Raw genomic sequence first — 24,831 nt, 5'->3', positions numbered from 1 at the left:
TGTCAGAGACAGCAAAGGACCTGGAAGAGCAGTTGAACGGAATGGACAGTGTCTTGAAAGCAGGATATAAGATGAACATCAACAAAAGCACAACGAGGATCATGGAATGTAGTTGAATTATGTCGGGTGATGCTGAGGGAATTAGATTAGGGAATGAGACACTTAAAGTAGTAAAGGAGTTTTGATATTTGGGGAGCAAAATAACTGATGATGGTCGAAGTAGATTGGATATAAAATGTAGACGCAAAGGCAAGGAAAGCATTTGTGAAGAAGAGAAATTTGTTAACATCGAGTATAGATTTAAGTGTCAGGAAGTCGTTTCTGAAAATGTTTGTATGGAGTGTAGCAATGTACGGAAGTGAAACATGGACGATAAATAGTTTGGACAAGAAGAGAATAGAAGCTTTCGAAATGTGGTGCTACAGAAGAATGCTGAATATTAGATGGGTAGATCACATAACTAATGAGGAGGTATTGAATAGGATTGGGGAGAAGAGAAGTTTGTGGCACAACTTGACCAGAAGAAGGGATCGGTTGGTAGGACATGTTGTGAGGCATCAAGGGATCACCAATTTAGTATTGGAGGGCAGCGTGGAGGGTAAGAATCGTAGAGGGAGACCAAGATTTGAATACACTAAGCAGATTCTGAAGGATGTAGGTTGCAGTAGGTACTGGGAGATGAAGAAACTTGCTCAGGATAGAGTAGTATGGAGAGCTGCATCAAACCAGTCTCAGGACTGAAGACAACAACAACAACAACAACATACAGATTACGAAAGACCAAAAACTCTAAGAATCCAAAAGAATTACTCAGAATATAGTTTTATTTAATGCATGCACAGACAAAACTGGACTTAATTTAGAATGAATTATTAAATATGTAGCAGTTTCATAATGAATTCAATTTGCTATTTGAATTCTAAGAAATGACTAAACAGTGCATTAAATTCCCTTTTAATTTAGGAAAGGGTACTATTTCAGCAAAAAATTGATGGTCTTGAATTTCAACGAGATGACGGCACATAGAGAATTAAGTTATGAAATTTCAGACGTGTTAGACCCATCAAAAAGGTATCATTCGCATATATAACCAAATTTATCTCACTATCATCGATTTCTAATGTTGCTATCGCACTTACAATTGTTTTGAAAACAACTGAGCTGTCTTAAAAACAAGTTATCTTTCGCGAAACAAGAATTTTAATATCTGTAAAGATACGTTTAAGAACGACAAAGGCTCGATAGAGGATAGTGATGTACGACTGGTAGCTGTAGAAAGGGATCTTCATGAATGCTTCAAATTGTAAGATAAAAATTTCACAGATGTTCGAATAAGGAAGCTCGAAGAGCTAAACTGCTGAGTTAGTGGAGGCTTTCATGCATTTTATACGAAATTACAGTATTCCATAAAACATGTGACTCACGACCGTATCTCACTCGCGACGTCACTAGCGAGGCACCTTTATCAGTAGCATCATCACTCTTATCAGTGAAGTCATCAGCTTTAGCAGTGATATCATCATTATCACATAAAGGGCGATGAACCTCATGCCCATCCCCGTCCCCTTTCTTTCTCCCCTGGACCTCTCCAGCCTAAATCAGCACACTATTAAAATGAAACAGTCACTTTCATTCATCACGATCGATGATTTGATAAGCCTTCAACTACGTCATTCATGATTCACATTATTATAATAATTTAATTTATAATTAAGTAACTTAACTATGACTACACACATTTAAATAAACCAGACTGTAGTATTTTATCAAGCATTAAAACAATTTTGTACAATTTTGTTATGAACGCAGAATAGAAGAAATGTTATTACAACTGGCAGTTACATATGTCAAAGAAAACAACTTGCTCGCTACCTCAGTTGCCTGAGAAATAGAGGTCATATCCAATGACTCGTACCATTACCTTCGTGAACTCAAGGCTGTAGCATAACTTTTATGACGCCATGCTTTCACTCAGCAGTGACGCGACAGATTCTGAAGCACACGTAAATTAAATTCGACATATGTGATTGTATTTCCTGGTGAAAAATATGAAATTAAACACGACTTATATAGTTTTGTTTTTCCAATATTTTAAAATGCTGTTAAATGATTTACACAAGAAATTAACAACAGAAATTTAAAATGCTAGACATTGTACCACACCCTTTTTTTCATACATAGGAAACACGTATATTACTTAAAACGACTCTGTAGTTAGTTTTCGTGGTAATATACTTTTTAATATTGCATACATATACATACATATATGCACACATTAAAAAAATGAACATGAAAATGTATGATACACAATTTATTGCTCTGTTTATACATATGTGATTTTTTTTAATCGTGTTGTTTCTGTAATTTTTACTGTGATGTTATGAGCCATACGCTAAATAAATAAAATAAATACAGAACAGTCGTTAGGAAGTCAGGTAAAACACAAACATACAAAAAACGCAGTTTTTCAGGAGAAGCTAATAACCATTTATTTGTATCCTTATATGACAAATTTATTCTAAATTATTCTAGTAACTTGCTAACAGGATTCTGTACATCGTTATCATACGTATACTCTCCAGATAAGGGATATTGCAACAAATGTCTCAGGTAGCATTTCAACACAAACGAAATTAAAAAGACGGATTACAAGTATATAGTTACAGCTGCTGTGAACTAACAGACAGTACCATAAAGTAAAGTACCACATGATTCCACCAGTAAGCTACATTTCAAACCGGTACTGGTAGGCACACCTATACAATGATGCAAACAGACACTTATTACTTATGCTTAGACTTTTCTTTGAACTACTGGATGTATGTACTGAAAAGTGTCGGGAGAGGATAAATACATAGACAACTTTGGGAATCAGCACGGAACAGCATTACTTTAAAAATTGAAGATTTTACGAGGAACTGCTAGTAAAGAATCCAAAACAGAACAAGCCTAACTGCAGCACCAATATCTATGCTACAATTTGTACTTATACGAGACGTTGTGGATGCCCCCAGCAACAATTACCATCAGGTGGAGTTTCTCCGATTTCCCGAAAAAATCTGGTCCTCATGAAAACGTAGGATGCAGGCTCCTGTATCCTAAGTAACTACCAGACTTCCCTCGAAATTTTTTCATCCCTCTCTTCCTCTATCCTTCATTAGAAGGAAAAAACTGGCACAAGTTCCCCCTTATTATAATAAGTTCTGCAGCCAGCTTATAGGTATTATACCAACAGAAAAGAACACGAAACTTTGTATGAATACCTGCTAGTCAGCACAATCCGCCGACTCAGTGGAGTAGCTGACTCTGTTGCCCCTATCTTTCCGCTAAGGCCTGTATTTATCACGAAGGCAGTGCTTTTACTCGATACTCATGGGAAATGCACTAAAATACTTGTCACACTCAAGCGACGAACAAAATATAACGTCGTGGAGTCCATTTGTCAAAAATAGACAAAGTCTGTGACAGACAGCAGATGATGTCATTTAACAGCTGGGAAAATAATGATCGTACTGGTGTGTTAGGCACTGAAATTATTCGCGACATAAATGCCTCCTAACAGTTTCCTGTTTCATTTGTAAATTAGCTTACGTGTCCGACATATTTCCATCAAGTCGCAGAAGGTGTAATAAAATCATTGGTATGCCAAAGACTATTTTAATTATAAGTTAGCCAGTGAGCGCTGGTATCCAGGAAGGAGTACCAACAACAGACTCAGCCAGGTGCCGTAACTGAGAATCAGACTGGGCAGTTCCACACGGAAACAGAGCCATCCAATACAACGATGACAGCGAGGTCAGGTTGTAGGTTACTTACACTCTCATGCGCTACCACAGGCTCAGTAGCGAAACGGACGATGTCGACACAAGCTGTTGGCGACAGGATACATTCATAGACACCACCATCTACGCTTGTCAACGAACCGTGTGCTCTACTAACATGCTGCTTGTTAGGCTAACGATGTGTAACAGCTTCTGATCTAGAGCGCACATGTCGCCACGTGTCAGGTTCCCTAATAGTCGTCTGACCCGATTCGAGATGCATGGATAAAATCAAAGCTGGCGAACGCTCTAGCTCATGTAACTAGGCGTTTATACTAATAAATAAATGCTTCCTAGTTTAGAGTTATTTCTGTTACTTTCTTTCGGGTTTTGTCACTCCGCTGTAGTTCTACAAAGATTGACAGCAATGGGAAAAGAAGCAGAGAATAAAAATTAATAGAAAAAGAAACAGAAGAATTATTAACTAATCCTGCGAAAAATAAGGCTAATTCTGATGTCAGCGGGGAAAGTGAAATAGCTCTTTCTTGACATAAGGTAATTATAGTGATAATAATTCAGGCAACAACAAATGTAGACAAAACGACCTATCTAGATACAAATGATTACAACACAAAATTCGTATAATAGCTAACTTCTTTCTAACACCTAGAAAATAAAGGGGAACACATTACCGTTTACTTGAGTTCCTTCTGGTGTATCACACGGTCAAAAAACGGACGAGAATGCAGCATGTCAAGTCTTCGAGGACAACCAGATCTTCGGTAGCTGATGATAGTTTGATTATCAAATCTGAAATTTTGTAATTTCTGCAGAACGCTTCAGTCCGTGTGTCTTAGTATGAGTGTCAAGTGTGTACTAAATGGTAGTGTTCGCATCATCTTTATGCATCCACCGTCTATTGGTTTCTGCATCGGTCCAGCCCAGTAGACTTAGGGCTTAAATTAAACAAGAGTTCTGGTAGGCGATAAAATGCAACAGCAGGTTACTACATTGGACTTGCAGGTACAACATTTAAAGTAATTAAATCTTAAGCTGCATCATTATTAGTACAGAGACGTAAGTAGGCGTGCTATAGGCATTCTGGATCATAAAAGACCCCAACCCGCCCACTTCATTAACATCTGTGAAAACATGTGACTCACGACCGTATCCCACTCGCGAACGTCAAAGGCTCGATAGAGGATAGTGATGTACGACTGGTAGCTGTAGAAAAGGATCTTCATGAATACTTCAAAATTTCACAGATGTTCGAATAAGGAACCTCGAAGAGCTAACCTGCTAAGTTAGTGGAGGCTTTCATGCATTTTATACGAAATTGCAGTATTCCATAAAACATGTGACTCACGACCGTATCCCACTCGCGACGTCACTAGCGAGGCACCTTTATCAGTAGCATCATCACTCCAATCAGTGAAGTCATCAGCTTTAGCAGTGATATCATCATTATCACATAAAGGGCGATGAACCTCATGCCCATCCCCGTCCACTTTCTTTCTCCCCTGGACCTCTCCAGCCTAAATCAGCGCACTATTAAAATGAAACCGTCACTTTCATTCATCATGATCGATGATTTGATAAGCCTTCAACTATGTCACTCATGATTTACATTATTATAATAATTTAATTTATAATCAAGTAACTTAACTATGACTATGCACATTTAAATAAACCAGACTGTAGTATTTTATCAGGCATTAAAATGATCACATTGTATTCCGAAAGCAAACATTTTGGCTGTGCTCAAATGTATCCGAATTATCTGAATTATGTGAGCAACGTAGAAAGTGACTTCTGAAATTATTAGAAGAACGTAGAAAGTGTTTGTTTAGAATATTATGTAAAGGGTGTGTCTTGAAGTACTTACATACTGGAAATATGATAGCAATATACACACATACACAAACACACACACACAATCCACCAAAATGCAGTAGTGAAGTCTAAAGCAAGTCCTCCAGTTCTGTTTCCATGTCTACATAGTTATAGATGATATGCTAAACTGACAGCTGAGATTTCAAGTTTAGCAGGAAGGGCGATGTAGTAAAACTGACCTGACCAAGCATATAATGGCAGAACGCAAATGTTAGCTAAAGTATTACGCTAAGCAGACACACAGAAAAATAAAGTCTAATTACGGCCAGCTACTGGAAAAATGTAATTAATTCTGTTATTTAGCCCTGTTATTGGTATCAAGTCACAATGCACCCTCATCTAAATTGTTCTGTGATGGTTTTCAAGTGTTACAATAATACCTCTACATCCACAATACACAGAAGATGTTGACATTTATATCTGATGCTGTCTTTTGGTGGTTCATAGAACAGTCAACATTTGACGTTCTTACAAGTTTTTCAGTAACGATTTATCTTAGCAACAGCCAATTTTGAGATAGATGGGAAACAAACGTAATGTGTCATGCTTTACACTAAAAAAATATAATCAATGATACCGATTGGCTGTAATTGCTTACAAACGGTTGTGCATAAAAGAGGTCATGTTCAACAAGAACTTTCGACCAAGGGTGCAATATTTACCAATCAGAACTACGGTGACAAGCCTCTCTAAACCTGTATTTCCCATTAACAACTATATATTAAACAACAGCAACATCTAATAAAAACGAACAATGTAAAAATACCACATCCACACACAACAAAGCCAAAAGACAAATGAATAGGTGAAACACCATTTTAGAAAGGAAGGGAGATTTTATATTATTGCAGTGTATCTTTATACTTATACTGCAGATTTTCACATACACAAGCAGAATTTCTGCACTGTCTAGATACATCGAACCACGACCAAAGCTGTGTCTGGAAAAAGACAGACATGAAACTTCACGTAATACGATGGTGAATATTTTCGAAAATGAAATCTTTGCCACTGAAATAATCTTATTTATCAAGTACAAAGCACGTGCAGGTAGTTAATAGACAAATATAATTACAGCTCTCTGACCACAAACAAAAATTCTAAATTTGCTGTGAAACGAAATTTTATTACTTCTCAAACATATGAAATATTGAGCACAAAACGCTCATCGCCATACTGTTGCAAGTTAACAGTTCTATAAAGTGCATATTGGCACTTGTGACAAAACTTTCAATTATACAGGACATGTTAACGACAAAAGTTGGATTGCCTTACAAAACTATGCAAGCACAATCGACCTTAAAGTTACATATTTCCACATCTAAATTATCTATATAATTTATTCAAACACACACAGACTGTTTATTGACACTAATGAAACAAACTGTGTGTTAGTTGAATACCACAGTCTGACATGAATTTAAATTCATCAAAAAATTGGTTCTATAACATTGTAAAACACACATGAACGCTACTGCTGGGCTAACTTTCAGCCTAATGTGCACATGTCTATAAGAATTAGCGAAGTAAATAGACTTTGTCTTGAAAGCATGCATTTTTCCTGATAGACCAACAAATTTGGTAACAGGTTCAACATTCAATTCATCTTTCATTAACCTAACTTCTCTCTTACGCTGAGGAATGTTCCTGTTATTTACAGGGAAACTTTAAGTATCAGTTCATGTATGAGCATCACTCCTGATATCCTCATAAATATTTTAAGTTTCAGTGTGGTAAAATATGCTGTCAGTTTCTGTATAACACAGTTTTACATATAGGTCAGATGGTTGAAATTTGCTGTAACCTTCTTTCTCCAAGAAAATGTCAGTTACTGGTACGCATGTCAGCTACTGGAAGAGATGTCAGCTACTGTGAAAAACTAAATTCCTTTCATTCCCTCTGTATTATAATTTTGTTACCTGGAAATTTACTGTGGTGTATAAATCCAAGAGATAATGTCAGCTACTGAGGAAAATCTGTATTTTTTTAATTCCATCTATGATATATTACAATGTTGTTACATTAAAATAAACATTACAGAGAAACAGAGGAAATTTACTGTCACATATAGGTCAGATGGTTGAAATTTACTGATTATGATGATGATGAGGCAGATGTGGAAACACTATATACAGTTTTTGGTGTTGTGTGCGCAAATGTGAGATGAAATTTTATGACTAGGCAGTAGATGCATATGTGAAAGACCACCAATACCCAGCAAATTATTGTACGAGACAATGATGGTCAGTTTACAGGGTGGAAAATGATGGTCATTTTAAAGAGTGAAGAAAGATGGTTAGTTTACGTGGTATGCACTATTTCCTCTGGGACAATGACAGTCAGTTTACAGGGTGACAACCGTTTCCTCTGAAGGCCTACCATTCCTGCAGGGTGACAACCATTCCTTCTGTGGACAAATGGTAGTGATTTTACAGGAAGATCAGCGTTCCCCTTACGGGACCAGTATTTCCTCTTGGACAATGATGGTCATTTTGAAGGCTCATCACCATTCCCCTTTAACTTTCCCTCTGGTTGACCAACATTATTTCACTGGGCCAAATGATGGTCGTTTAATAGAGTGACTATCTTTCTTCGTGGAAGTGGGGGAGGTCACATTATGGTCATTTCAAACGGTCATCAACATTCCCCTTGGCTGTCCCCTGGGTGACCAAAATTTCGCTTAGAGCAATGATCGTCTGTTTACAGGGTGAAGAATAATGATCAGTGTACAGGGTGGGAAATGATGGTCGCTTTAAAGGGTGAAGAACGATGTTCAATTTACATGGTATTCACTACTTCCTCTGTGACAGTAATATTCAATTCATAGGGTGGCTACTAGTTCCCCTCTGTGACTGCCATTCCTCCAGAGGACCTCTTTCCCAGTGTGGACAAATGGTGGTGATTTTACAGGAAGGCCACGATTCCCCTTAGGTTACCACCATTCCCTTTGGGTGACCAGCATTTCTCCTTGGACAATGATGGTCATTTTAAAGGGTGATAACCATTCCACTTGAGTGATTACTATTCCCCCTGGTTGACCAACATTGTTCACTGGGCAAATTATGCCCATTTTATAGAGTAACTACCATTCTCAATGGGTGCAGGGGAAGACATAAGATGTTCATTTTGAAGGGTGATCAAAGTTCCCTTTGGTCGGCCACCATTCCAACTGGGTGGTCACCGTTCCCCCAGGGTGAGTAACATTTCTCCTAGGACAGTGATGGTCTGTTTACAGGGTGTGGAATGATACTTTGCAGGATGATCACAGTTACTCTGCATACTGTTGTGTGGTACAATAAAGATTATTTGCAGGGTGACTGCCATTAGCTTATGTTTTTAAAAATAGTTAATAAACAACTACGTGATACGAAGTACACTTTACTTTGATACGATGTAATCAACAGTATGTTAAGAAGTAGTGAAAAAGGCAATTAATTGTGAACTGTACTATGACTATGCTTACAACAAACACGCTACCTCCCTCAAGGTCCGAAATAAACTGTTACGATCGTCCACCCTGTGCCTCTTATTTTCGGAAGACTGCTGCTGGGTCCCACTCACAATGACCAATGATGGTCAGACTCGCCAACATTATCTGGGAACAGGACAACTTTATTTATTTATTTTTTCAAATATGCTAATGCTAGTATGTCTTTCTTTTCATGATGCATTTTACGCTGCTGATGTCACAACAAATGATACATCATCAGGATGAAGTCATTGTCTCCGAAATTCTTCTAAAACGTCAAGTGTTGACAACTCGTTCTATGAACCACCAAGAGACAGCATCAAATTGAAACGTCAACATTCTTTGCATATTTTAGATATGGAAATAAAACTGTAACATTTGACAAGCATCATAGAGCAATTTAGATGTGGACATAGTTAAATTGAATGTGCATTGTATCTTACACAAAGAATAAGCCTTAATAGTGGAATTAATTACATTCCCCCAATAGATGGCGTGTGTTTGTTTGTCTGCTTTGTGTAGTATTTTAGCCAATATGTATTTTCTGCAGTTATAAGCCTAGTCAATTTACTTTTACTACATCATCATTTTAGCTTTAAGTTTAAATCTCAGTTGTCAGCACCTTATTTTAACTTATATGCAAATAGCATTGGAGCACTTGCCTTAGAGTTCACAATAGTGTTTAGTCATCATTTTGAAGGATAAATGTGTGTGTGTGTGTGTGTGTGTGTGTGTGTGTGTGTGTGTGTCTTTGCGAGTGAATGAGTGTGTAGGGTATTGTTTACATATTTTAGATACAGGAAAATTGCAAGTCACACTCTTTACCTAATTTTTTGGATGAATACATTCAAACATGGTGCAAACACCTGCAGTTTTATCAGTCTCTCCCGAAATGTTTGGTATGCAATAGAGATTCCATAGGATTTGGAATGTAAAAGAGAATTACACAAAATATTCAAGTTACGAGTTAGTACAGCAGAGAAGGCCATTGCCCACGATTAAAGCTACACAAGACAATCTGCATTAAAAATGTGTGTGCATGCAAACAGCTTAACTGTTTCGAGACAAAGGTACAATTATAAATGATATCAATGATCAGTTTTACTCAAGGTCCATATATTTAGCTACTTACTTTTAATGACAACATCCCTAAAACTATGGATCCAATGATATTAATATCAACCGATCGGTGGTCCCATAGCTAGTCGAGGTCGACTGGGGTGCCTCTGATTTCTGAACTCTTTGGGGTACATCAGAGAATCCCATTTCCTTTATGTCCGATTTTGATACGTAGTATTTTTGTAGTATGATGTTCAGTTCTCAGAATGTTGTACACTGCAGAATTGTAGCAAAATAAAGTGTCAACTGAAGTTCAATATTATTTCAGTAAAAATGCTACTGGTATCTACTGTCTCTGACTTAGGCAGTGCTGGTCTACGTCCAGTTCGGTCCCTGTTCTTCTTCAAAGATAAAGTGCAGCCATCATAGTTAAGACATACACTACGTGACACAAAAAGTAAAGTACCCAGAATACGTTCACATACATATCAACGGCAGGTATGTAAATCATTAGAGTTGCAATTCTCTAAGAAAGGTAGAACCCATCACCAGAGTTCATTGGCGATGTTCGTCTTTGTTGTTACCAGGCCTGGTAGAGTATACAAGGGACGTGACCTGTGTCAGATATTTTGTGATCTCTATGAAGGGCACGGAGTGCTGAGTATGCATTTGAGACAGCGTTATCAGTACGTAACAGAGTTTGAAAGGGGCCTCATTGCTGGTCTCCATTTGGCTGGCTCGTTGTATCATGCAATTACCAGATTTATGGGGAAACGAATTTCACGGTGGTCCGATGTTGGACTGCTTTGCGACGTGAGGGCATCGTCAAGTTTCCGGTCTACCACGTCTGACCACCACCTTTTTTGGAGAACTGGTAATGAACTCCCCGGAACGTTCTATGTCATCCCGCACAATTGGTCGGAGACTAGCAGCATCCAGAGTGGAGAATTACCATCCCATGCGTAGGCTGTAGTTAATGTCACAACGCAAACAGCTACGTCTGGAGAAGTGCCGCGATCGGGAAGCACGGACTGCTTATGAATGACATCGCCTTCTACTCAGCAATGGACCGTCGTCGACTGTGGTGGAGACGCGGGTGAAGTCCAATTCTGGCAATGTTTTTCAGTGTTTTGGAGAAATGAAGCAATGTCATTCCTGGCGTCATGGTGTGGGGAGCAATTGGGTATGTTTCACTTCACGGACGGCTGGCTCTGAGCACTATGGGACTTGGAACATCTGAGGTCATCAGTCCCCTACACTTAGAACTATTTAAACCTAATTAACCTACGGACATGACACACAACCATGCCCGAGGCAGGATTTGAACCTGCGACCATAGCAGAAGCGCGGTTCCGGGCTTAAGCGCCTAGAACCGTTCGGCCACAACGGCCGGCCTTCCACGGATGGAAGTGATTCGCGGATCTCTAAAGGTACAGCAGTGCATTAGCGCTATCCTGTGTCCTTACGTGGTACCACTGATGCGAAAATATCGTAGTGCCATTTTTCGTCAGGACGATGTTCGTCCAGGCATACAGTAGCATGTGTCCTAATGACACGTGTGCATGATGTTGAGGTACTCCCGTAATCAGTAAGATCCCCAAATATGTCTGAGACAAAACATTTGGTGGGTCAGTGCGTACATAACCTCCATCCCATTGCGATTATCCAGGACCTAAAGGACCATTTACCACATTTGTGTCCAGCTTGCTCAGGAAAGGATTCAACGGTCTTCTGATACTCATCGCCGACCGCGGTGGCCACGCGGTTTAGGCGCTGCAGCCCGGAACCGCGCGACTGCTACGGTCGCAGGTTCGAATCCTGCCTCGGGCATGGATGTGTGTGATGTCCTTAGGTTAGTTAGGTGTAAGTAGTTCTAAGTTCTAGTGGACTGATGACCTCAGATGTTAAGTCCCATAGTGCTCAGAGCCATTTGAACCATTATTTTGATACTCATCCCATACATGCAGGACAAATACGGTGCAATGTCGTATTGTCACGTCCTTCGTAAATCTGACTCGATTTTGTAATGACTGGAATAACATCACATAGCCTCTCAAAGAGTGAAATTTCATTTCGTTTCCCCCTCCTATTGTAGGTACATAATTTCTTTCGTCAGATGGTGTAGATAACCAGTTTTTAGGGCTGAGTGATATTTAATTAAAGTTTACTTAATTAAAGTTTACCACTATAGGTTTGGGCCCTTTTACTGTCTTTAATATAACGAAATAGAAAAACACTCTTGAAGTCTGGAAATAGTATCAGACGTACTCGTAGTACGATTAATAAACAAAGACACACACATAAACGGATGGAAAAAAAACTTTGACACTAAGAAGGAGTTGCACGACATAAACCACAGTTGGTGGGCGGCCACTACATCTGAAAGATGATGCCGATTCAAACTTCGCGCCAGTCGTATAGGAGTGGCTCTAGTAGCGACACTATGAGGATGCAAAACAGGTTTGCCTTAAATACATGCGGCAACGGTGGTGAGCGTTGTTTAACTTTGTGAGTGGACGTGGTGAGCTGATGTTCGTCACCACTGTCAATGGCTGCCAGTGAGCGACGAAGACATTTCCATCACATAGAGTTTGAACGAAGTGGCGTAGTAGGGCTACGAGAATATGGATGTCCCTTCCACGACACTGCAGAAAGGCCTGGCAGGAATGTAGTCACTGTACATGACTGCTGCCAGCGGTGGTAACGGGAAAGTGCAGCCGCAACAAGTCCGGGCTGCAGACGGTCACGTGGCTCTACCGACAGCGAAAACCACTGTATTCGGCGTTGGGCTCTGGCGCTTCGTATTGCATCTGCAGCGGTTTGTACCACAGTGACTCAACAAACTGATAGAAATAGGTTACTTCGAGGACAGCTCTGAGCCAGACACACCGTTGAGTGCATTTTACTGACCCCAAAACACCGCCAGTTCGGCGTCAGTGGTGTCAAGCGAGAGCCCATTGGAGGGCAGCTTGGGGTTGTGTTTTCTGATGACACCTGGTTCTCCGTCGGTGGCAATGATGGCCGTGTTTTGATTAGGAGGCCAGTTGAAGGCCTGCAACCAACCTGTCTGAGTGCTGGACGCACTGGACCTACACCTGGAGTTGTGGTGTAGGGTGCAGTTTCGTGTGACAGCAGGAGCCCTCTCGTGATTAACCCACGCATCCTGAGTGACGTCAGTCTGATGATTCGACTTGCTGTGCTGCCATTCATGAACATCATTGTACGGGGTGTTTTCCAACAGGATAACGCTCGCCCATATACCGCTGTTGTAGCCCAACACGCTCTACAAAGTGTTGACATGTTGCCTTGGCCTGCCCGATCACCTGGTCTGTCTCCAATAGAGAACATATTGGACATCATCGGATGACAACTCCAGCGTCATCCACAAACAGCATTCCCCATCCCTGTATTGACCGACCAAATGCAACTGGTGTGAAGCTCCATCCTATAAACTGATATCCTGCACCTGTACAACACAATGGATGCAAGTTTGCGTGCTTACACTCAGTATTCTGGCGGTTACACCGATGATTAATGTACGGTTCAGACTGCAATGGCAATTCTTGCGCTTACATTAAGCTGTGATCTCGCTATCTTAATCACTTAAATACGAGTATGTTACCTAGACAAATGTGCTCCCCAAACTTCGTTGTCTTTATTAATTATTTTTTGGGGTTGCCTTTTTTTCGCCATTGTATAAGGCGTCGTCTTTGAATTAGTGGTGGTACCTCAGGTGGAGAAGAGATGCCAAGCGGGGACAGGCACTGGTGATCATGAACCTGATGGAGCTGTTGGTGTTGGGCTCCAAAATCAGACTGAACATCTCCAGCATTTCCGACTTCTGGTCATCGAGGGCGCCTCCTTTGATCCCCAGAGCACAAGAAGTCACTACGTCAGTCGTGTATCGCATACATAGCCCAAGAGCCTCGACACCATCTGAAACATTTGAAACAATCAGTGGCACTTACAGTGAAGGAGGGACATCACCATGCCAGTGGAAACAGTCCGAGTAATCTGTGCACAGTAAGCGGTAGTTCTCCTGTTGCATGAGGTAAACAAATACTTGGGCGCATAAATTGGAACAAATACGGATACGTACTGTAGCATTTTTAATTTTTATGTGTTCATTTCACCTAGTCGAATTAGGGGTGTCAGGCATTATGTAACATTTAATCAAACAAGTGTAACATTTACGCTGCATGGATTGCAAAACTGGATAGTGCTCAACATAAATTATAAAAAATGTTGTTAGGCTTTATGCAGTCATGAAAATAATGATAATAGTAACAGCAATGAAAAGACAGTGTTTTGGATATATGAAAGGAACAGTTACATTTAGGCTCAGCAAGAAAGTAATGTAACGATTGATAATAGCCATCATTATCATCAAATTCAATATCAACAATATTATCAATATCATCATCAATAATACATTTAATCACCGTTGTCATCATCTATAAAATTACCTTATTTAAGACTAGTGAGCCGCCCCACTTTGTAGGAGTATCCACGGACCGACGACTTGTCTGATGTAGCAGTAATAAATTATGTACACAAACTTGCCTCGTAAATCATTCTACATATTAGTGAAAAACGTATCAAAATCCCTGTACTGGTTCCGGAGATCAACCTTCACTAGACAGAAAAACACGATGGGGGGACTTTAATGTACGAGTATAATGTTGTGGATTGGCAAGACAGCCAATCCACTATTACAGGAACCCGAAAGGCACGCGTTTAAGCTGACGCAGGCTGGCGTGAGGTCTGGAACAGGACAGGGAAATGAGACTAGCAAAAATAATACGTAGCTGCTGGAATACTTAACTTTAATCCATAATTGGTGAACATCGCTCTTGACGGTACCTGTTTTACAGCATCAATAGTAACTGGTAATGGCGCCTTGCTAGGTCGTAGCAAATGACGTAGCTGAAGGCTATGCTAACTATCGTCTCGGCAAATGAGAGCGTAATTTGTCAGTGAACCATCGCTAGCAAAGTCGGCTCTACAACTGGGGCGAGTGTAGGAAGACTCTAGACCTGCCGTGTGGCGGCGCTCGGTCTGCAATCACTGATAGTGGCGACACGCGGGTCCGACGTATACTAACGGACCGCGGCCGATTTAAAGGCTACCACCTAGCAAGTGTGGTGTCTGGCGATGACACCACATATAATATCTATAAAATGATATATTAAAGCAGTCGTTGTACCAAGTTTTAACAGAAAAGTAAAGGTGTCTTCAACACAAAAGCTTTTTGCTCTTCTGGGCATACTCCTATTGGAGATGACAAGCCTTTTCTTTCTTCCGCTCTTTGAACTGACTAACCCAGACAGTTATAAGGAGAACTACAGTTCGTACCAAAAAATTATGTATAAGAGAGGAGCATTTCCTCAAACCGTGGCAGTACACGTAAGCTGTACACCTTTTATTGATAACTACAGATGGATACAACGCGATATTGTTTTTTCGCAGCGGTCTGAAGTGTTTAGCGTCACGTGTGCCGTAGCAAAACATAGAAGTTTCGTTTGTAATCAACTTTTACATTTGATGAGGTCCACAGATGAGCTTATGAAACCCAAATTGCATCAATTTCGCGCTCTCTTTTTGCTGATTTTAGAACTGTTTATTTATTTCTGTATTAATTATGTCAAATGCAGTTGCACGAAAATGGAAATTCAAGAACATACCATCTAGGCAGTTTAAGTCGTCACACAGGGACTCATCAGTTAAGTTCATGATAATAGAAGGTAACAAACACTAAGACACATATGATAGTTGACATTAAAGACATTTCAAAAGAGCAGATACAGAAAACACTTTTACGAAAAACTGGGTGTTGCAGCGCTGTCACCCACTTACATAACAATAAATTATACTGTCTCTGGGTATGTGGCTGAACTGTAGTGCAACAAAACTACTTTATGTGGGGTGATATGTAAGGCTGCACAATCGGTAAACAATAACTAAAATATGTTACTGACAAACAAAATAGCATTTTACTTATATTGGAAATTCCCTCCACATTCTGCAATCAGTTTTCTTATAACATGAATATAACTGAACTACGGATGATTTTAATTGCTGAAACATTAGCTGGTTCAAAATAAAATAATGTGTGTGAAATCTTATGGGACTTAACTGCTAAGGTCATCGGTCCCCAAGCTTACACACTACTTAACCTAAATTATACTAAGGACAAACACACACACCCACGCCCGAGGGAGGACTCGAACCTCCGCCGGGACCAGCCGCACAGTCCATGACTGCAGCGTCCCAGACCGCTCGGCTAATCCCGCGCAGCAAAATAAAATAATAAATCATGCAAGACATATATTATACAACCAGCGTGCAATCAACTGCAGGTGGTGGCTCATGTTGGTACCAATGACGTGTGTAGCTTTGGATCGGAGGAGACTCTCTCTGGTTTCGGACTGTTAGCGGAAATGGTAAAGATTGCCAGTCTTACTTGCGATATTAAGGCGGAGCTCACCATCTGCAGCGTCATCGATAGAACCTACTGTGGTCCTTTGGTGCAGAGCCGAGTGGAAGGTCTGAATCAGAGACCCAGGCGGTTCTGTGACCGTGTAGGCTGCAGATTCCTTGACTTGCGCCATCGGGTGGTGGGTTTCCGGGTTCCGCTTAATTGGTTAGGAGTCCACTACACACAGAAAGCGGCTACTCGGGTAGCAGGGGCTGTGTGGAAGGGACTGGGCGGTTTTCTAGGTTTGAGGCTCTCAGAAAACCACAGAAGGACGTCCGTCTAAAAGGGGGCAGGTATAACAGAGTAAGGCAGTTGTAGAAACAATTGGCATTATATTTGTAAATTGTCATAGCTGTGTTGGGAAAGAACGAGAACTCCAAGCCCTTATAGAAAGCACTGAAGCTCGAGTAGTTATAGGTACGGAAAGGTGGCTAAAGCCGGAAATAGGTTCAACCGAAATTTTTTCGAACGACCAAACAGTGTTCAGAAATGATAGATTGAATACAGTTGGTGGTGCAGTATTTATTGCTGTCAGAAGTAGTTTACCTTGTAGTGAAATTGAAGTAGATAGTTCCTGCGAAATAGTATAGGTAGAGGTTATAGTTGACAATTGGACTAAACTATTAACTGGATCATTTTACTGACTCCACGACTCAGAATATATAGTTGCTGAACAGTTCGAAGAAAACTTAAGTCTCACTTTCAATAGGTACCCCAATCATACAATTATACTCTGTGGTTGTAAGCAGGCTGTTTAGCTTTTTATATTGGTAACGCCACGTAGCGCTCTGTATGAAAATCACTGGCTGTGCTGTGTGCAGTCTGTGGCTGGGTGGCATTGTTGGAATAGTCGCTATTATACTGTTGCGCAGTTGGCTGTTAACAGCGCGTAGCGTTGCGCAATTGGAGGTGAGCCGCCAGCAGTGGTGGATGTGGGGAGAGAGATCCCGGAGTTTTGAGAGCGGATGATCTGGACGTGTGTCCATCAGAGACAGTAAATTTGTAAGACTGGATGTCATGAACTGATATACATATTATGACTTTTGAACACTATTAAGGTAAATACATTGTTTGTTCTCTATCAAAAACTTTCATATGCTAACTATGCCTGTCAGTAGTTAGTGCCTTCAGTAGTTAGAATCTTTTATTTAGCTGGCAGTATTGGGGCTCGCTGTATTGCAGTAGTTCGAGTAATGAAGATTTTTGTGAGGTAAGTGATTTGTGAAAGGTATAGGTTAATGTTAGTCAGGGCCATTCTTTTGTAGGTGTTATTGAAAGTCAGATTGCGTTGCGCTAAAAATATTGTGTGTCAGTTTAGTGTTGATCAGAATAGGTAAAGAGCGAAATGTCTGAGTACGTTCAGTTTTGCTCAGCTGTTTGAAAAGCAAATAACTTAAGAGGTTTATCAGCACAGTAATTCATAAATTTTTCTAAGGGGACGTTTCATGGTGACTTCAGTCTACCCTCGAGATGCTGGAAAAAATATACGTTTAAAGCCAGCCGCAGGCATAAAATGTCATCCGAAATAGTACTGAATGCTAGCTCAGAAAATTATTTTGAACAATTAGTACATGAGCCCACGCGAAGCGTAAATGGTTGCGAAAGCATACTTGACCTCTTAGCAAACAAACAATCGTGGACAAATAGGGAGTACCATGACGGTTACAGGGATTAGCGGCCACAAGGAAGTTGCTGCTAGGCTGAATACCGTAACACCCTCAACCATCAAAAATAAACACAAAGTACATCTATTTAAAAAAGCTGTTAAAAATGCTCTTAACACCTGTTTAAGAGAGAGTCACAACTTCTTCAGTTCTGATCATGTAAGCGTAGAAAAGGCGTGTAATGATTTCAGAGATAGTATTGACGGCAATTGAGAAATATATACCACATAAATTAATAAGGGATCCCTCACAGTACACAAAACTGGAGAGATCGCTGTTGCACAAGCAACGAAAAAAGCATGCCAAATTTAAAAGAACGTAAAATCCCCCATATAGGCAAAGTTTTGCAGAAGCTGGAAAGACAGCACGGACTTCAATGCGAGATGCTTATAATAATTTACACAACGAAACTCTGTCTCGCGATCTGGCAGAAAATCCAAAGAGATTCTGGTCATACATAAAGCACAGCAGTGGCAATACGAAATCAATACCTTTACTGCGCGGCAACAACGGTGAAGTCATTGATGACAATGCCGCAAAAGCAGAGTTATTAAACACGGTTTTCCGAAACTCCTTCACCAAAAACGACGAAGTAAATATTCATGAATTTCAGTGAAGAACAACTGCCAGTATGAGAAACATACACACGTCAAAAAAAGTTTTGCATCACCCCGGTTCGGAGAACTCTGGAAGATAGACGTTGACTGTGGATATTGTATCACAGACGCAGTCCCTTTGACTGTTCAGAGATGTCATTAAAACCCGCCCAAAGATGTAAACAACCATGCATGAGCAGCGCCTATTAGATGGAGGGGGTCCGACAGCCGATCAGTTCCAGTCATTCCATCAGGAAGGAGATAACGGCTCGTGTCGTCTGTAGTTCAACCATGCCTAGACGGTCAATACCGCGGTTCGATCGCGTCCGCATTGTTACTTTGTGCCAGGAATGGCTCTCAACAAGCGAAGTGTCCATGCGTCTCGGAGTGAACAAAGCGATGTTGTTCGGACATGGAGGAGACACAGAGAGACAGGAACTGCCGATGACATGCCTCGCTGAAGCCGCCCAAGGGCTACTGCTGCAGTGGATGACCGCTATCTACGGATTATGGCTCGAAGGAACCCTGACAGCAAAGCCACTATGTTGAATAATGCTTTTCGTGCAGCCACAGGATGTCGTGTTACGACTGAAACCGTGCGCAATAGACTGCATTATGCCCAACTTGACTCCCGACGTCCATGACGAGATCCATCTTTGCAACCACGACACCATGCAGCGCGGCACAGATGGGCCCAACAGTATACAGAATGGACCGCTCAGGATTAGCATCACGTTCTCTTCACCGATGAGTGTCGCATATGCCTTCAACAGGACAATCGTCGGAGACGTGTTTGGAGGCAATCCACTCAGGCTGAACGCCTTAGACACACTGTCCAGCGAGTGCAGCAAGGTGGAGTTTCTCTGCTGTTTTGGGGTGGCGTTATGTTGGCTGACGTACGCCGCTGGTGGTCATGGAAGGCGCCGTACCGCCTGTACGATACGTGAATGCCATCCTCCGACCGATAGTGTCACCATATCGGCAATATATTGGTGAGGCATTGGTCTTCATGGATGACAATTCGCGCCCCCATCGCGCACATATTGTGAATGACTTCCTTCAGGATAACGACATCGGTCCACTAGAGTGGCCAGCATGTTCTCCAGATATGAACCCTATCGAACATGCCGGGGATAGATTGATAACGGCTGTTTACGGACGACGTGACTCACCAACCACTCTGAGTGATCTACGCTGAATCGCAGTTGAGGGGTGGGACAATCTGGACCAACAGTACCGTGATGAACTTGTGGATAGTAAGCCACGAGGAATACAGGCATGCATCAATTCAAGAGGACGTACTACTGAGTATTAGAGGTACCAGAGTGTACAGCAATCTGGACCACAACCTCTGAAGATCTCGCTGTATGGTGGTACAACATGCAATGTGTGGTTCTCATGAGAAATAAAAAGGGTGAAAATGATGTTTATGTTGATATCTATTCCAATTATCTGTACAGGTTCCGGAACTCTGGGAACCGATGTGATACAAAACTTTTTTGATGTGTGTAGAAGTAGATATCCTCGATGTAACAAAGCAACTTAAATCCCTTAATAAAGGCAAGGCCTCTGGTCCAGAATGTATATCAGTCAGGTTCGCTTCAGATTATGCTCACACAATAGCTGCTTATCTAGCAATTATATACAACCGCTCGCTCACAGAAAGATCCGCACCTAAAGACTGGAAAATTGCTCAAGTCACGCCAATACCTAAAAAGGGAAATATGAGTAATCCGCTGAATTACAGGCCAATTATCACTGACGTCGATTTGCAGTAGTGTTTTGGAACATACACTGTGTTCGAACATTATTAATTACCTCAAAGAAAACGATTTATTGACACAGAGTCACCACGGATTTAGAAAATATCGTTCTTGTGAAACACAACTAGCTCTTTATACTCACGAAGTAATGAGTACAATCGACAGGGGATGTCAAATTGATTCCATATTTTTAGATTTCCAGATGGCTTTCGACACCGTTTCTCACAACGTCTTCTAACCAAACTGCGTGCCAGTGGATGTGCGACTGGATTCGTGATTTCCTATCGGAAAGGTCACAGTTCGTAGCAATAGACGGAAAGTCGTCTAGTAAAATATAAGTAATATCCGGCGTTCCCCAAGGAAGTGTTATAGGCCCTCTATTGTTCCTGATCTATATAAACTACATACGAGACAATGTGATCAGCCGTCTTAGATTGTTTACAGATGATGCTGTCATTTACCGTGTTGTAAAGTCATTAGATGTCCAAAACGAATTGCAAAATGATTTAGATACGATATCTACATGGTGCGAAAAGTGGCAATTGACCCTGATTAAAGAAAAGTGTGAAGTTATTCACATGAATACTAAAAGAAAGCGGCTAAATTATGATTACGCTATAAGTCGTTTAAACGTGAAGGCCCTAAATGCAAATAAATACTTAGGGATTACAATTACAAATAACAGAAATTGGAACGATCACATTGTGCGTAGAGCAAACCAAAGATTACGGTTCATTAGCAGAACACTTAAAAGGTGCAACAGGTCTTCTAAAGAGATTGCTTACACCACGCTTGTCCGGCCTATTCTGGAGTACTGCTGTGCGATGAGGGATCCGCATCAGGTGGGACTGATGGATGATATCGAAAACGTTGAAAGAAGGGCAGCATGTTTTGTATTATCGCTAAATAGGGGAGATAGTGCCACAGACATGATACGTGAATTGAAGTGGCAATCATTAAAACAAAGGCATTTTTCATTGCGACTGGATCTTCTCATGAAATTTCAGTCGCCTGTTTTCTCCTCCGATTGCGAAAACATTCTGTTGGCACCCACCTACATAGGGAGAAATGATCATCACGATAAAATAAGAGAAATCAGGGCTCCTACAGAAAAATTTAAGTGCTCGTTTTTCCCGCGCGCCATTGGAGAGTGGAACGGTAGAGAGACAGCTTGAAGGTGGCTCATTGGACCCTCTGCCAGGCACTTTATTGTGGACAGCAGATTAATCATGCAGATTTAGATGTGTATAGTTTTTGTGTTAGCAACCTAGTATATTCTGCACTGCTATTATCTGCAGGTTCCTTCTTTGAATGCTACATTGACGAAAAAAAATCGCAATACCAAAAAGTAATTAATGTACAGTAATGACATATCGCGAATAAATTTGTCTAGGTAACATATTTTAACGATCAACATTGTAATATAACAGAGTAATATAAGCGCGAGATAAACCATTGCAGATGGCCAGGAGTTTGATGGAATGGTTCGAGGAACACAGTGGCGAGTTCCAATTGATGTTCTGGCCTCCCAACTCCTCAGATCTGAACTCGACAGCACACATCTCGATCGCACACATCTGGGACGTAATTGAACGTGCAGACAGAGCTCGTCGTCCCCCTCCCCGGAATTTATGGGAATTAGGTGACGTGTGTGTGTGTGTGTGTATGTGTGTGTATGTGTGTGTGTGTGTGTGCGTGTGTATCTTGGAAGTATTCAATACCACTCGCGAAGGAATTCATTCTTGAACCATATTAAGATATTCAGGGGTAAAGTTCCCTCTGCTGCGGCGAATTTATGAAAGCCTGAGTTATGTGCCTTTTTCATATACAATTTTCGAGTCAAATCTCGTTGCTACTTTTTTCTCTTCGACATTAGATATTTAATTTTGAATATCTTATAGTCTTAGAGTTTCTTTTTTACTAACTATGAGGGTAGTTTACACCTCTTTTCAAACACAAACACACCTTTCATGCTGATGACAACAAAGTATGGCACAGCTAGGCTATTTCCTGAAAGCTCCAGCCATATGTGAGATGTGAATCGTGATGCGTATTCGAAAATACACAGAAAATGAAAGACTGAACACTGTATCAGCTACTGAAGCTACCTCCGCTAGCCTTGGAGTGGTCCTTGAGCACCCGCACCAGGTCGTCGGACACCTCCTTCATCAGCAGGAACATCGGCTTCAGGCGGCTCGCCGTGAAGGACGGACTCAGCTGCGAGCGTAGCTTCCTCCACCTGTAAACAGCCGCGCCTCTCAATACAATGCTGCCACGTCAGCATCCGTGACGTAATACTGTGAAGGCAAACTCTGTATAGCATCAGAAGTCAGAAGACATCAGCTGTAGACTTAGACGTACAGGTGGGTGGGACAAAAATATAGAAACACCAAAAACACAACACGTTATCGTTCCTAATATGTCGCTGGGAAATCGTTGGCATTTAAAACAGATCCCAGTCGCCTCGAAGTACATAAATACAGGTTCTGTCTGGATTTCGAATGAATCTTATAACATTCTTCCTGCAAAATAGTGGCAAGTTCACGTCAAGGCGAAGGGGGTGAGTAACGATCACGGAGCCTTCTCTCCATGGTAGGCCACAATGGCTCAACCATACTGAGATCTGGTGACTGCGGTGGCCACGGGAGACGCCATTATTGGTTCTCGTGCTCACAAATCGAGTCCTGGACAATGCCAGCTGTATGAACAGGCGTCCCGTAGTCTTGCAACACAGCCTCACCCATGGAGAATAAACACTGTACCATGTGAAAATCATCCGCAATGGTCACATAGTCCTTTGCGGTAATACGGCCTTGTAGAGTAACCGTGGGTCTCATGGAATACCACAATATGGCTGCCCAATCATTACCTAACCCCCTCCATGTTCTACACCTACATCTACATTTATACTCCGCAGGCCACTCAACGGTGTGTGGCGGAGAGCACTTTACGTGCCACTGTCATTACCTCTCTTTCCTGTTCCACTCGCGTATGGTTCGAGGGAAGAACGACTGCCGGAAAGCCTCCGTGCGCGCTCAAATCTCTCTAGTTTTACACTCGTGATGTCCTCGGGAGCTATGAGTAGGGGGAATCAATATATTCGATACCTCATCCAGAAACGCACCCTCTCGAAACCTGGACAGCAAGCTACACGGCAATGCAGAGCGCCTCTCTTGCAGAGTCCTCCACTTGAGTTCGCTAAACATCTCCGTAACGCTATCACGCTTACCAAATAACCCTGTGACGAAACGAGCCGCTCTTCTTTGGATCTTCTCTATCTCCTCTGTCAGCCCGGCCTGGTACGGATCCCACACTGATGAGAAATACTCAAGTATAAGTCGAACGAGTGTTTTGTAAGTCACCTCCTTTGTTGATGGACTACATTTTCTAAGGACTCTCCCAATGAATCTCAACCTGGCACCCACCTTACCAACAATTAATTTTATATGATCATTCCACTTCAAATCGTTCCGTACGCATACTCCCAGATATTTAACAGAAGTAACTGCTACCAGTGTTTGTTCCGGTATCATATAGTCATACAATAAAGGATCCTTCTTTCTATGTATTCGCAATACATTACATTTGTCTATGTTAAATGTCAGTTGCCACTCCCTGCACCAAGTGCCTATCCGCTGCATATCTTCCTGCATTTCGCTGCAATTTTCTAATGCTGCAACTACTCTGTATACTACAGCATCATCCGCGAAAAGCCGCATGGAACTTCTTACACTATCTACCAGGTCATTTATATATATTGTGAAAACCAATGGTCCCATAACACTCCCCTGTGGCACCCCAAAGGTTACTTTAACGTCTGTAGACGTCTCTCCGTTGAGAACAACATGCTGTGTTCTGTTTGCTAAAAACTCTTCAATCCAGCCACACAGCTGTTCTGATATTCCGTAGGCTCTTATTTTGTTTATCAGGCGACAGTGCGGATCTGTATCGAACGCCTTTCGGAAGTCAAAGAAAATGGCATCTACCTGGGAGCCTGTATCTAATATTTTCTGGGTCTCATGAACAAATAAAGCGAGATGGGTCTCACACGATCGCTGTTTCCGTAATCCATGTTGATTGCTACAGAGTAGATTCTGGGTTTCCAGAAATGACATGATACGTGAGCAAAAACATGTTCTAAAATTCTA

The 24,831-nt window shown here is 41.3% G+C and overlaps 1 protein-coding gene across 3 annotated transcripts in view; it reads right to left on the bottom strand.

The window, feature by feature from the left end:
* The window catches only part of LOC126094468 (probable cytochrome P450 6a20), a 136,499-nt gene that overhangs the window by 59,407 nt on the left and 52,261 nt on the right, over positions 1-24,831 (bottom strand). For all 3 annotated transcript variants that reach the window (XM_049908857.1, XM_049908858.1, XM_049908856.1), the window contains exons 4-5: positions 22,792-22,922; positions 13,911-14,118 (exon numbers count right to left, since the gene is read on the bottom strand). In XM_049908857.1, the coding sequence (XP_049764814.1) occupies positions 13,911-14,118; positions 22,792-22,922 (339 nt within the window). The remainder of the gene's footprint in view (positions 1-13,910; positions 14,119-22,791; positions 22,923-24,831) is intronic.

The sequence above is a fragment of the Schistocerca cancellata genome, chromosome 8, assembly GCF_023864275.1.
Source record: "Schistocerca cancellata isolate TAMUIC-IGC-003103 chromosome 8, iqSchCanc2.1, whole genome shotgun sequence".
NCBI classification, from domain to species: domain Eukaryota; kingdom Metazoa; phylum Arthropoda; class Insecta; order Orthoptera; family Acrididae; genus Schistocerca; species Schistocerca cancellata.
Note: the sequence above shows the minus strand (reverse complement) of the source record. Positions and strands in the feature narration are given on the sequence as shown.